The following is a 15,356-nucleotide window of genomic DNA, read 5'->3' as shown; positions in this document are numbered from 1 at the left end:
AAAGATCTTCGGTAAAGAGAAGGAAGGAGACAGACGGAGATCATGAAAAATAGAGATAGAAGATCGAGAAGCATACTAGCTCCGAGGAACGTTTCGATTAACGGGAGGAAATAGTTTCCTCGAGTGCGGTCGTTGCTATTGCCGGACATTACGCCGTCGAATTTCCGGCAAGGAGTCTTCCCTCTCGCGGTTCATTTCGCTCGAGATATCGTATCCAATTACTTATCCGACTGGCTTACTAAAACGAAAGCTGAACGTTCTTCGTGTATCTAACTTCGAGAACGATTTCTAGATTCGTTTCTATATATTTCCAGAATTTCTACAACGATTCTCGTTGTCGTACGTTTATTTTAATAATAATGAACGATGTAGTTACTTGATAATTATTAAGGAAAAAGAAAAAAAGAAAAAAGGGAAAGACAAAAGATTACCAAAAAAAAAAAAAACGATATATATATATATAAAACTTTATTTTACAAGACAAACGATTTTAAATAATATAATAGATATTATTTGTGATGGTAAAATATAATTGAAATTTTGTGCGATTGTTTATCCATCCGTTTATAAATCTGTTGGATTTATGTATTTTAGCTTATATATAGTAGCTTATATGTAGTTTCGTAAAGAGAAATACGATAAATGGGATAATGAATTGTATAGTAATAGGAAAATGAAAAATAAAATAAACGGGTCACAGAGAAATATTTGAGAGTGAGAGAAAGAGAGAGAGAGAGAGAGAGAGAGAGAGAGAGTGAGAGAGAAAGAGCTAGAAGGATCGATCGTTTGCTCCGGACAGGAAGCTCGAGCAATTTAGGCCGCCGCTGAAGTTTCAAATCCGTTTGGTACTCTGATCCGCTTAGAGCGGACCGGTTGCGGCGAGCGCCCCTGTAAATTCCGAATCGAATTTTTAGACGAAAAACCGCCGTTTTATGGGACCCTCGAGCGAATGAACGAGCGAGTGAGCGAGCTAGCTGGACTCGGAAATATCCGAAAGGATTACCCGGGGATGTTGCTTTCAGGAAATTCGAAATACACGATGCGCAGAGTCGAAGATTATAGCCGAATCTCCGAGAATTTTCATTTTCCTCCGTTTATTTATGATTTTTATTTTGACAAAAGCTCGTTAACTTGATTGCGATACGATTTTATGCCCGTGTCAGTTTCGACCAATAATTCAAATTCATTTTCAGCCCGCAATGTGATGTCTTCAATTTGTGGGGAGTTTAGAGTGAGAAATAAAATTAAAAAAAAGAAGAAGAAAAAAATCAGAGAGAAGAAAGATAGAAAAAAAGCAAGATAATATTACAAACAGAAAATAATAGATTTAATCATCGAAAAAAATCAGTTTTATTTTATCGCATCGTATGGGAAAATTAGAACTTTCCATTACTGTAACGAATGCAAATGAGAAATTGAAAGTAACTGTTTCTTCTCTCTCTCTCTCTCTCTCTCTCTCTCTCTCTCTCTCTCTCTCTCTCATTCTCATTCTCTCTTTCTGTCTGTCTATTTTTTTTCTATTTTCGTACCCAAAGTCAAGCGAGTTTTTTATCATGAAAGTAGCCTATCGTAAATCAAAGTAAATTCTTTGAAGTCACTCTTGATAAAATCTGTTCGAAGCAGACATGTAAAAGTTTCCAAACCTTTTTCGAAAGTCTCTCTCTCTCTCTCTCTCTCTCTTCTTTTCTTTTCTTTTCTTTATAGTTAGGAAAAACAAGAGTTGAAATCAAAGATAGGAGAAACTTACCGTAGTCCGGGAACCGCCGAGACCGATCTTTGATCCGGACTAGTTATCCACGTGACGTGTGGCGTTGGACTCCCATGCGCGGAGCAACTCAATTGAGAGCCGGTTGTGTTGGAGAAAACTAAAGTGCTTGGTGGCTCGAGAACGAATTCCGGACCTTGCTGACCGAGGACGACAACTCCGAGGTTGCTCCACGAGGCTGCAAATAAAAATAAAAAGAATCGATAGAAGTCGAATTCGAAGTCGAAGTCGATCGATCGCGGTGTTCGCTGGACCAAGGGTTGAAGTTCTAAGTCAAACACAAAAAAAAGGAAAAGGGACAAAAAAGAAGAAAAAGAAGAAGAAGAAAAAGTAGAAAAAGGAAAAAAAAAGCGAAGAAAAAGGGCGAAGGTGGGATTGGTCTTTCTGGCGAACTTCGATCGTGGAGGAGATGGAATCGCGTGACGAATGGAAAGTGCCAAGACTCTCGAAGCTACCGTAAATACAAACTTCGATTCTTTCTATTTTCTTCCCACTTTTTCACATAAAAACGTAAAAATGAACTCACTCTCTTTCTCTTTCTCTATCTATCTATCTATCTATCTATCTATCTATCTATCTCTCTTTGTGTCTCTCTTCTTTACTCTTCTTTTTTCAGGAGATAAGAACAACCAGACCGACGAATGCTTTTATTCCATCCCTCATTTTCTTTGTTATTTCTTTATCTTCGATTCGCTCGCAAAAAATACAAGAAAGAAAGAAAGAAAGAAAGAAAGAAAGAAGAGTATATATATACATACATATTATACATATACATATGGACGAACATGTGCATACGTTTTAACGATGCCAACTTTATTTTTTGTTTCCTCTCGTTTCTGTTCTTTTCTTTTGCTTTTCTTTCTTTTTCTCTTTCTTCTTCTTCTTTTTTCTTCTTGTCAAAAAGAAGAAACTCGAGGGTACAGGACGTAAGCGCGGCGTGTTTCGTATCGCAAATGTAAAGTTACTTTCTCCCACGGCACTCTCGTCCGAGTTACGTCGAGCGTTTTTCTTTCTCTTTTTCTTTTCCTCCACCCTCTCTCTCTCTCTCTCTCTCTCTCTCTTCTTCCTCTTTCTCCTATCCCTCTTCGTTTTCATCGTTGTGACTTTTTTCAGAAACATGACATACATACTGACAATTCGCATACTAAGCTTACGAAGCAAGTATAACAGGACGACGAAGTACGAGCGTGTTGGCAGAGGGTGAGTGCTTCGCTGCGAGAGGTCAAGGGTCTTTCTCGCCCGGGGTCATTCGCACGTCGCGCGCCTTTACTTAACGAGATCGTTTAGAACCGTTCGCAAAATTTTTCCCTGAGAATCTTTTCGTTTACATAGAGAGAAAGAGAGAGAGAGAGAGAGAGAGAGAGAGAGAGAGAGAGAGAGAGAGAGATCGAGCATAAGAAGAAAAAATAAAAAAAAAGAAGAAAATGCAACGAAAGCTTTCGACGTCTCTCTCTCTCTCCTCTCCCTTTCTTTCTTTCCTCCATCCTTTCTCTCTCTCTCTCTCTCTTAGTTTTCGCGGGAAAAGAAAAATTTTCGAAACTATAAACGAGTAAGAAAAAAATAAAAAAAGTAAAGAAAGAGAGAAAAAAGTAGGGAATATTTCATTCGTAACCCGCTTAAAATCACGGATTTAAATTTCACGGACGCGTGCACGCCGAGATATATTTCCCGGTAGGTTCGACGTAGATTTCAGTTTCCATTAAAATTTATGTTAAAGCTTTGCGAGAGAGTATCCTCACACCCCACCCAGTCATTCCTATCCTGTTCTCTTTCTCTCTCTTTTTTTCTCTTTCTTTCTTTCTTTCTGTATCTATCTCTATCTCTCTTTTCGTCTCTTTTTTCGGTTCTCCCTCGCTTTTCCATTGCTTTAGCGGCAATGGAAAAAAAGGGGGAAAGCCTGGGAGACCTCGAAAAACGTCGCACGATTTTACGCGACGCGTCGATCTATACTTTCGACTTTGTTACTGCTACGGCTAAACACAATGGACGGCGATAGCTTTTACACGCTTAACTCTACCCCATTCCTTCCCTCCCTCCCTCCCTTCCACTCCCCCCGTCGTCCCTTTGAAATTCTACGATCAGTAAAATACGCTGTTCTCGTTCGGTTACGATGAAGGGAAACAGAGTTTTGAAAATCTCGTCTTTATTGTTTGAAATAATTCGAAATACCGATAACATAAGAAAAATTGATAATGAGATAATTATATTTCGAATAAACTTTTATGATTCGAGATCTAGCAAAGTAATGATAATATAAAAAATTGAATGAGGAAATATGGAAAATAACGATGTAACCGATAAATATAGATTTTAGATTATCGCGCATAAAAAAGAATGAAAAAATAAATAAATGATACGCGTTCGAAGCGTGATGCAGGCATAACACGTGATTCTATTGTCCTTGCAAAGAAGGAGTTTAACAAAAGGTTACCAGGATCACGTAGTGGTGGCTAAGCGGGTTCTCTTATCATTTAGGCAGTCTTGTAACTAATCTCGCGGAGATAGAAAGAAAGAGAGAGAGGAAGAGAGAGAGAGAGAGAGAGAGAGAGAGAGAGAGAGAAAGAACATAGATGACAAATCAAATACGAATCAAATAAAATTATAATGTTCTTAAAAAAATAAATTCATTAAAAGAATCAATCTCTCCATACGAAGTAATCTAGATCATTTTCTTAAGTAAAACATTCGTATATTCGAGTTTATCGGCCCAAATTTTTGTAGCGTGTAAATACGAACGTATGTATTTATATTCCCGGTGATAATTTTCTACGAAAAATTAAAAGATATCATCTTTCGTTTCCCATGGGTTTAAGAGAAGAAAAGACTATCGAAAAGCTGCGGTATTGATGTTAGTGTTGGTATTGGTATTAGTATTGGTCGTGATAGTGAATGACGACGGGTAGTGTTACAAGCAAGGGATGTAGATAACAACGAAGAGGAAGGGGTAGTGTCGGTTTAATTCGGTCGACTCGCTGCTCAATTCGAGTCGGTCTTTCAACAAGCGCAAGGGAGCGAAGCGACCCGCTTCGTAAATCCGATCTAAACACCGTCCTGGCCGTACACATTGTTCATAACCGAGAAACCGGAGGAAATCAATTCCGCTAAGCCGAATTCGACCCAAATTTCACATCGATTTGACGGAATGCCCCCACGGAAGATTAAATGCGCGAGAAAGCGAGAACTCTCTCTCTCTCTTTCTCTCTCTCTCTCCCTCTGACGTGTCTCTGTCTCTCATTTCATTCATTTGCTCATCAATCATCTATCCGTCCACTCTCATTATAACAAAATGTTAAAGCACTCGAAATAAAAACTTTAAAAATTTTTTAATTAAAAAAATTGTATAACATTTAATATTAAAAGATTGTATAACATTTAATATTAAAAGATTGTATAACATTTAATATCAAAAAATTGTATAACATTTAGTATTAAAGAATTGTATAACGAGCAAAAGCATTACAAATACAATTTTTTCGTTCGATTACGTATAAATAATTCCGATCATGTTCGTTAAACGATAAAGTAGGTATTGGTAAACACGTAGTTCATAGGAAAATAGATAGTAACATCGTACGTGGGTCACCGTGTAAATCGACACGTAGTTAGTACTAGTGAGTGTTTACGTATTCGAGTCAGTAACAGATCGGTCATCGAAGCGTAACGTTCCTTTTCGAGATCCTCTCATCTATTATTTTCTTCGTCAATATCTACTCGTTAAATGACTATTATTGATTATCGCGAAGCTTCACGTATTACTCGTACACGTTGTAATCGTTAATTCTTAATCGATTTTAGTTTCTCTCTTTCTCTCTCTCTCTCTTTCTCTTTCTCTCTCTCTCTCTCTCTCTCTCTCTTTGTTTGTCTATTAACAAAAGGTTAGATCGATAAAAGAGAAATTAGATTTTCGAGGATTCTGATGAAGATCCAAGGATACGTGAACGTGTTGATGGAAGAAGAGGAAGGATAGAAGATAAAAAATACAAAGGAAAGTATGTTTCTTTTTTGAACGTTCGAGTATATCGATTAAAGGTTTATATAAGAGGATAATATATCTTTAAGTTTCTCAATTAACTCGGTCGGTTCTTTTTGTTATTATTACTATCATCATTGTTGTAAGAAGAAAGACGTCGAGGACGATCGAGGGATATCTATAATCATACGTACGTTTGACGAAACTATTGTACTTTTTTCTTTTTTTTCTTTTTTATTTTTCATGCTTCGACAAATATTGATTTAAGAACGTTTCGTTCATGTGGAGAATTGGAGAAAATTAGTTCGGTCAAGGGTCTTTTTTAAATGTGTTGAAAAGTAAAGCATAGGTACTTCAGAAAATCGAACGATATGTTAAGCTATAAAATTAGAAAACTCAATGAGTAAATTAACAACGATTCGTTTAATTTCATTTTATTTTTGTTGTCGTATTTCCTTTTCTCTTTTCTCATATAACTTGAAATATTGATTTATCGAGTTTTTATTCCTATATTTATTTTATTTTATTTTTTTTCCACTGTAATTTATTCGACATGCATTTGCTAAATTTCATACGACGCTCATTCCTTGCACGTTCAAGCTTCGTATTTTTAATATTTTCTTAATCATCCGAACGTTAAAAATTTCATCTTCATATTTTCATAGGAAATGCTTTGATTTAAGAATTTTTCATACGTCGCCGCAACCATTGAATGTGGAAACTTGCTGGCTCTTCTTTTTTTTTTCTTTTTCCTCCCTCTTTTTTTGTTAAGCTTTAACAGTCTCGCTGCTCGAGTCGAATCGAAATGTTCGCAAAGCAGGTACAACCCTCTAGTCTCCTACCCTTCCCTTCTCCATCAAACTCGAAGAGGAGAACGAAGGCCCAGTATTCCTGTCTTCGGCCATTACCTTAACGACAACGTGCGCTGCTAGCAAAAACGTTTTCACGGCTGTCTACGCGAATCTCGTGTGAAAGAAAGAAAGAGAGAAAGAGAAAGAGAGAAGGAGAAGGAGAGGGATAGATACATAAAGAAAGGTGGAGAGAAAGAGAAAGAGAGAGAGAGAGAGAGAGAGAGAGAAAGAGAAAGTGCTGTGCTTTGCATTTTCTACGCGAGTAAGAGCCGAGAAAAGGCTTCTCGCCAGCGATTTATGAAAAGTAATTTCGTAAATCTTCTATCTCCTTTTCTTTCTATCTCTCTATCTCTATTTTTATCTCTATCTCTATCTTTATCTCTATCTCTATTCCTCTTTCTTTCTCTCTTACGTGGCAAATTTTCTTTCGATTCACTGTATACTCTTTCTTTGATTTCTTTTTTTCTTTTTTTCCTTCTTTATATCTATACAACTTGAACTAATCATTAGCTGTGAATTCGAGTAACCAATAGTATAATTGCTAAACCCTGAGTGCTTCTCCGACGATTGGATAGAATTCGATAGAATAGCTGGAGAGAGAAGGCAGAGTAGGATAGAGAAGGTTAAGGCTATAGGTGGAAAGATTAGATGGAACACGAATCTCTTTGAGATCTCTTTTATACGTTAGATCGATCTGGTCGTTTGGGGTTAACAGCGGGTAGCAATCTTTTCTCCGTTTCTTTCCCCTTTCCTTTCTCTGGCCCTTATCTATCCAGATTTGCATGAAATTAAAGTCCAAATGGTATACGATTATTCGGTAATTTGCTGCTTTCGTTAACGGAAGCACCGACAAAAAGCTTTTATCAGGTCACAACGGTATAGTTGTTGGTAAGGATTAGGAAGAAATTTTGAAATCGTTTTTTTAGATTAATCTAATCGTTCTCGTTCTCTTCTTTTTGTTTTCTTTTCTTTTTTTCATTTGTCATTCTTTTTTCTTTCTTTCTTTTTATATTCTCTTTATTTAAATTTGTTCTGATTTTAATACTTTACTAATGAATGAAATTTCATGTGTATTACATCGAATGATTTCTTTTTTGTTCAAGAAAAAATGAACAGAAAAAGTGTGTACAATTCTTGGTGGAATTCAAAATGAAAGCTTATCACAGCAATCGTAGATCCGAAACGATTCTGTTTTACGAACATTAAGAGGATAAGCTTACGCTTTTAGAAATGCAAGACGATTGGCCGGATCGATATTCGTTAGTTCACCGTTGAGATATATCTGTACCTACCGCGGGGATGGAAATAATTCATCGGATGAATTATTTAGTCCGACTCGTCCTGCTCAGAGTCGCGGTTTAAAATACGATTTGACGCGGTTGAAATGGTTTCGAATGTAGCGCGTGTAACGAAACGAGAAAGACAATTGTGTGAAGAAAGATAGGAGAGATACATTTAGACAGAGCCAGATAGAGATAGAGAGAGAAAGAGAGAGAGAGTGAAAGGGGCAGAAGATAGATAGGGAAACTATTGTACCAGGGCAAAGTCCTATAAACGTAGCAAAATAAATGGCAAAGAAAATTTGATAATGACGACAAAAAAGGAGACATTTCGTTTAACGAACAAATATAATTAATAGTATAATAAAATTAAAAATGATTGTGATATATGTGTGTGTTGAATATAATTAATATATAAATATGTAGACGATTAAAGATAGAGAATATCACGTAACTCCATTTTCTTCCTATTATCGATCATCAGTTTGTGGTTAAGGATAGACCGCGAGAGAAGGAGAGAGAAAGAGAGGGGGAGAGAGAGAGAGAGAGGGAGATAGATATATATATTGAAGCACGGTGTGAGAGTAGAGGATGGTTGAAATATGCATCACTCGTTAAGGGATAGGGGAGGTGCGTACTTGGTCTCGCCTTCGCTGAGAAATTGGAATTCCACGTTGCGGCCTGGATTACGAGCTTTAGACGTTACTGTTAACAAGCTTCCAACGATAAGTGGAAAACGAGGGAAGAGGAATGAATAGTTTGGTTGTATTTGTAATGGTCGAGGTCGTTGGTACCAACAAGAATAATAATAAAATAAAATAAGGAACAAATAAAAAAAAGAAAGAAAAAGAGAAAGAGAGAAAGAAAGAAAGAAATGTGAGCCAGGAAACGAGACATCGACGCTCTTATTCTCTCAATTAAAAAGTCTATCGCTGAATCGAGAAGAAGTAAGAAGGACAAAGGAAGGATAAGAGGAGAAGAGAGAAAAAGAAGAGTGAAATAACAGTGAAAGAGATATCGCGATCGATACGACGACGACGACGACGACGACGACGATGTTTGATAAGAAGAGAGAAGAGAGGAGGAGGAAGTAAAGGAACGGGAAGTAAGTGAAATTCTTTTTATACGAATTCCAATATTCTGTCTCCTCTTTGTGACGCCGCATCTCCATGCGTATTCATTCTCCTTTTCGATCAGGGCAGAGAACGATCCTTCCTTTTGAAAGAAGAGAGAAAGACAGAGAGAAAGACAGAAAGAAAGAGAGAGCGTGTGTAAGAGAGAAAGAGAGAGGGAGAGAAAGAGAAAAGGACGGATAAGAAAGAAATTTCTTTCGAAGCTTTTCGTACTTCGATTGATCCTTTTTAATTAAGAAGAGTGTCGTCTTCGAAGCGACGTGTAATCGAAACTGTTCGTGTCAACAAGAATTAGTTTCCTTAGTTATAATAGAAAGATATGAGGATAATGATTCTAAACGACTTGTCAACCCGAACGTTCTTTCATACTCTGTATTTGTTTCATTATTAGTTTTTTCTTTGTTTTTCTTTTTTACGGTAATCTTTATATTTGATTTATATGATAGAGTTGATATATTGTGTGATCATTTGTATCGATAACATCAGTTATTATGTTCTATGTTGTTTTTTTTCTATCCTTTATATTAATATGAGAGCTTCGATTGTACAAAATGAAGATGAATGTAAATAGTTGGACGTAACTAAACGCGAATGTTGTAGAATCAACTTTTAGAGTTGATGACGAGCGAGTTGAGCAGCATCGAACTCAATACGTTATTAGTTTGGAACTAATGAGCGATGTGATGTCATCGATCTATAATGATCAGGGTTGGACGCAAACGTCACCGAATGAAATAAATCAAACGGATGAAGAGAAGAAGTAGCTCGTCAGTTTCTTTTGTTGTGAAATCCTTGAAGAAAGATGTTCGCTAATGGATTTCGAGGTTTGCAATTCTTCCAATGAGATTTCTGGTAAGTATATCGCAGTGTGTACTTATGAAGGACCGTTGCATCGAAGATCTATATGCGTCCTGGCCGTGTATCCTGCTGATGGTTTCGCAAAGCACAGATTTTCAGGAGCATTCCATTATATTCGAAGGAAGAGCACGTGGTATAATGTAGATACGATAGTAATAGTAGTAGTAGTGATAGTAATAGTAGTAGTAACAGGACGGAGTGTCAGATACGTTCAAATGTACATATCTCTGTCAAATATCGATCCGTCGAGATTGGATAGCTGTGCGTCCAGCTATTCGTCTATTTTAATAAAATTCATGGACGAGCTTCGGCACTTTCATGAACGCGTGTTATCAAAGAAACGTGGTATTCGTTGTAACGGAAAAAAAAAGAAAAAGAAAAAAAAATAGAGAAAAAAAGTATTTTCAACAAAGAAAAATAAAGATAATAGAACTAATTTCGATCGAAGAACATTTGAATGGATCTAGCATCTGGTCAAAGAATTTAACATTTATTGAATTTTCAGATTATTTTATTGTTTTATTCTTTTTTTGTTTTTTCCTTCTCGTCGCTTCGTTTGGTTCTATTTCCATTGAAAGTTTAATAATGAAAGAAATTTTCATAAAAATTTCATCCGTAATCTCTTGAAATATTTTCGCCGTCACTGTTACCACGTAGAAATAACTAGTATTGCAAAAGCATTCTTTTGATTCGTGTACGCTTAATTAAAGTCATCGGATTGTTTCAGTGCGTTTCTCGATTTTAACGAGTCAGTGAACCAAATCGTGATCCAAGCGAGATCGATAGCCAACGGATATTCATGCGAAGGTTTAGCATTATCTCTCTCTCTCTCTCTCTCTCTCTCTCTCTCTCTCTCTCTCTCTCTCTCTTTCTCTTTTCTCTCTTACTCTCTTTGTTATATATATTTACATATATGTATGTATATGTATATATAGGTTTCATGTACGTTTGAATTTAATATAATAGGCATGGCTATAAGCAATCCTCTAGCATAACGAGTTCGTAACTCCCAGTTGATATCGTGAATACAATCATTAAAAGTGATCTATAAAAAAAAAGGAGAAAAGAAAATGAAGAATAATCCTTTTGCGTATCCATGAGTATTGTTAAATTAAATTAATCCTAACATCGTTGTTTTATTTAATTTAAACAATTTCATTTCGTTGAAATCTCGATATAATCTTATTAAAATAATTGTTCTCGGAATTAATTCTTAATCTCGATCGATCGATCGATCGAACGAACGAACGAACGAACGAACGAACGAACGAACGTACGAACGAACGGGCCAAGCAGCCGAAGGAACTTTCAATTCAAAACTAGCTTCATTGAGAAGGAAGTAAAAGGATAGACCGAGAACATTCTAGGATTGAAGCTCTAAACGAGCGTCCTTCTTCCAACGACGTTTCTACTCTTCGACCGGAAGTGCTCGAGACAAAGACAGACGGACGAAGAGAGAAAGAGAGAAAGAAAGAGAGAGAGGAAGAGAGGAAGTAACATGAGTTGAACGAGAAACGAGTGGATGGACTTTTGCGGCCAGTAAAGATGGTTCCTTCTAGCGAATAGTTGCACTTTAGTCGCGAGTAGGAATTCGTTGTGGAAATACGTGTCCTTAGTGAAGCTTAACCAAAGAGGATCGATCCGTGGTACACACGTAAGGACGACGACCGACTCTATCTATCTCCCTCTCCCTCTCTCTCTCTCTCTCTCTCTATTTCTATCTCTATCCCTCTCAACACCAAAATCCGTCGATCGATCCGGAAGGAGGACAGCCTTATCCGGACACGAACGGTGAGATGTCCTGGAATAGCTAGTACGTCTACATTCGTACATGCGTGTGCATCTCTCTCTCTCTCTCTCTCTCTCTCTCTCTCTCTCTCTCTCTGTCTCCCCCTCTCTCTTTGGATATATATATATATATACATGTATGTATGCGTATATACGTGTGTTGCTGGTGAGCACGTATAACGTGAGATCCGACAGTTGCAATTTCGCCGCGCCTCGTCACATCCACCCAATCGTTTTCTCTTTTTCTCTTTTAGTCCTTCCGTTTATCTCCATCTCTATCTTCCTTTATTTCTTTCTCTCTCTCTCTTTTCTTTTTTCTTCCTCTCTTCCTCCCTCTCTCTTTTTATCCATCTATCTCTATCTATCTCTTCTCTTCCAATGCCTAGTTGGGAGCGACGGCTGTACCGGAAATTAGAGATTGCGTAATTCAACGAGACTATCCCGGATTACGTGTTCGAAAAATCGACGTCGATTTACGAGGGACACGCACGAGCTTCGTTCGTGTAAAGGGCTCGTTTTACCTTTTCTTTTTACCTAGTTCTATCTCGTTCTGTCTATATATCTATCTCTTTCACTCTTTCTCTCTCTCTCTCTCTCTCTCTCTCTCTCTCTCTCTCTCTCTCTCTCTCTCTCTCTATTTCTCTCTCATTTCACGTTGCTCGATAGAAAAGATAGCCAGAGTTCGTAGTTTTAGCCTCTTCCCATCCATGTCAGGATGAAAATGGAATTTAAAAGCTTGCCGTTTGAGAAGTCAGCCACTTTCCAGTCGCACGTACGATAGCGCTTAGAAATAGTATTGTACGTACTTACTTATCTACTACTATGTACTAGCCGCGCTTAGTAATTTCATTTCGAAAGAAATGGAATAAGATTTTTCCCTTCTTCTTGTTGCAACTTTCCAAGATTTTTCTTTACTCTTGAGTATCTTCGTTTCTTTTATTTTGTTTTCTTTTTTTGTCTATTTTTCCTATAGCACATATCTGCAAGTCTCTCCTTTCTTTCTCTCTCTTTTATTTTCTCATTCTCTCTCTCTCTCTCTCTCTCTCTTTCTCTCTCATTATGGTCGATTCGTATTTTATTTTTGCACGAGACTTTTTAACTAAAGAAAAAAAGGTATTAGGGGAAAAGAACATGGATGAGACGTCTGTAAAGTCCGCCATTTTGAAGGACGAACGAGACAATTGATTCGGCTGTCGATACTCGATCCATCTTAGTCGGTTCGATCCAATTGTTTCGTCTCGCGTACCACCTCTACTATCGACAATACGTCCGTCAGAAATTGTCCAATAAGCGAAAAGTATTTCCACCGTCCCCTTCTCTTATCTTTGTCTTTACCTCTATCGCAACTTTTAGTACAACGAGTCTTCTTCGTCCTCGAGCTCGTCGTTGTCATTATCGTTGTCGTCGGCACGCGGATTGGAATCATTCCAAATTTGCGCGATAACTGCTTCTTCTTTTTTTCTTTTCTTTTTTTCTTTATCGATCGCCGACGAAACCGCACGTAGGTATATATATCTTTTATATATATATATATATATATATATATATATATATATACACGTACATACACACAGTATATATAACTATAGTGAGAGTATGTTTCAACATTAATACATCTATCAATTTTTTAATAAAAAATTTTTCGTGTAAGAGATAGGTGACTAATAATTAATCGTTTAGATCTTTTTATTTAAACAATGGAGATCTTCGTATTTTCAACACAATTTGTTGTATCTATCATCAACATATATACATATACGTCAATATTCGATGTCGTCGTTACGATCTCACGTTATTCTGTCAGTTTCATCGAAAATGTCGAAGGGAAGTAGCCGGAAATTAAAGACTATGCGTAATTTGACGAGATTACTCTGGTTCTGGTCTCGTCGCAGTTAGGTAACTACTATTATTATTGTATGTGTATGAAAAAGCTCGAGCTCGAAGAATTTCTTTCGTTTTTCGTTCTTTCAATAATTTCGTTCCTATTCGTGCGACTCCACTTTACTTGATTTCATTATCCTTTCCTTTCTAGTTTATTTAAATGTGCCTTTGTCAATTGAAAATTCAACAAACTGAATGTTCTTCCGAACGAAATTGGAAGAACAGATCTAATTCTTTCTATTTCATTCTCTTTACCTCCTTCCCTTTCTGTCTCTTTCTCCTTCTTTTTCTCCCTATGTTCCCTTAACGTTATCAGAATAGTTGAAGGCGATTCGAGGAGAAATTAGAAAATTTACGAAATTAATTCAACCGTTTCCATTCGAGTTTTATACATACATACATACAGACATATATATATATATATATATATATATATATATATATATGTAAAGAACCGATTCCTTTCATTCGAACATACGTTTATTACGTGGTCCTTTTGCTGTCCGCCGACTAGACATTGACCGTTTTCACCGAGAACTTTTCGAACTTCGTTCGGTGAACACGTTAGCACACTTCTACTTCTATACTCCACACATGAAATACGAATGTGTCAGCATTGTTGAGAGTTATTTCATCTGTATGCAGCACCATGTGACACCTTTTATATTATTATATCTGACGTGTGAATATGACTGTTATATAACTTGAAGATAATAGTTTATGCATTAACGAATAAAACTATTTATTTTTGTTTCAGGAAAAAACATGGAGAGATAACTGTAACGGGAGATACCAAAGTATGGATAAGAGAGCGTATTATTTTTCAAGGACTATTATCGGGAGCTTACAGAGAGAAGATTATATATTTCATTGAATCCCCATAGAGTGTAATAAGAATTCTTCCCCTTCCTGGAGGAACCTATTTTTTTGGATAAAAATCGTCGATACGCATTACACTTTATATTACTCTCTTACATTTGGAAGGAAGATTAACGAGCCCTCGCTTAAGTGGATTAAGGACTTTCTACGATAACCTGACTGGTAGATAAATCAAATCCTCGCAGGATTGGAGAAAAGATATAAAGCAGTGGAAGACTACAATAAGTCGTCTGTTATTATAAGGCTTTAAACATATATTATTTGTAGAACAATATGTAAAAGAGCGACTATCAATTATTAGAGGTAAATACTAATATAGGTATAAATGTATAAATAGCAAAATTTGGTAAATGAATTCATTTACCAAATAAGCTATTACAATTTTTAATTTTGTAATCAAATGCGCGATTGCGGAAAAGGAAAAGTGATCCTTTCTGAAAATAGAATAAAATAGGTAGCAAAAATAATATGTAAACAAAATTAATGTAACCAATTTTGGAGAATATTGACATCAAAGAATTCTGTACTATAATTTAAAATAATAAATGCTAGGAACGGAACAAAATTTACATTGTAACAAACGATTTATGTAAAATAGTTATATACAAACATAACCCTTTGTAATGTAATATTATAAAGAACAAATGTATATAAAATGTAAAAAAATGTAAAAAAAATACATTCGAAGATAAATAAATAAAAATAAACAAAATTATGCGTTCTTTATCAATCTACGTACCCTTCCCACATCTAACAGAATGATAACCTCGAATCATGCCATATCTAGGTAAGTTATTACCTCCTGTTAAATTTCTGGCAAAGCGAGAATTTTTCCCGCAAACCGAGCTTTGTATTAGGATCACAAGATGCGCGAAGAGGTGGCACGCCGAAACGTGTCACCTCCAGGTAACTCATATTCTCCTGTTAAGAATTCAAATTTCTGGCAACGCG

General features: G+C 36.5%; 1 protein-coding gene across 31 annotated transcripts in view; it reads right to left on the bottom strand.

The window, feature by feature from the left end:
• LOC122629485 (Down syndrome cell adhesion molecule-like protein Dscam2) overlaps positions 1 to 15,356 on the bottom strand; it is a 156,138-nt gene that overhangs the window by 38,437 nt on the left and 102,345 nt on the right. For all 31 annotated transcript variants that reach the window (XR_006327277.1, XM_043812942.1, XM_043812947.1 and 28 more), the window contains one exon: positions 1,748 to 1,943. Coding sequence is in view for 30 of the 31 variants with exons in the window: in XM_043812942.1 (XP_043668877.1) it covers positions 1,748 to 1,943 (196 nt within the window). In the remaining variant the exon portion in view is untranslated. The remainder of the gene's footprint in view (positions 1 to 1,747; positions 1,944 to 15,356) is intronic.

The sequence above is a fragment of the Vespula pensylvanica genome, chromosome 5 (assembly GCF_014466175.1).
Source record: "Vespula pensylvanica isolate Volc-1 chromosome 5, ASM1446617v1, whole genome shotgun sequence".
Classification (NCBI taxonomy): domain Eukaryota; kingdom Metazoa; phylum Arthropoda; class Insecta; order Hymenoptera; family Vespidae; genus Vespula; species Vespula pensylvanica.
Note: the sequence above shows the minus strand (reverse complement) of the source record. Positions and strands in the feature narration are given on the sequence as shown.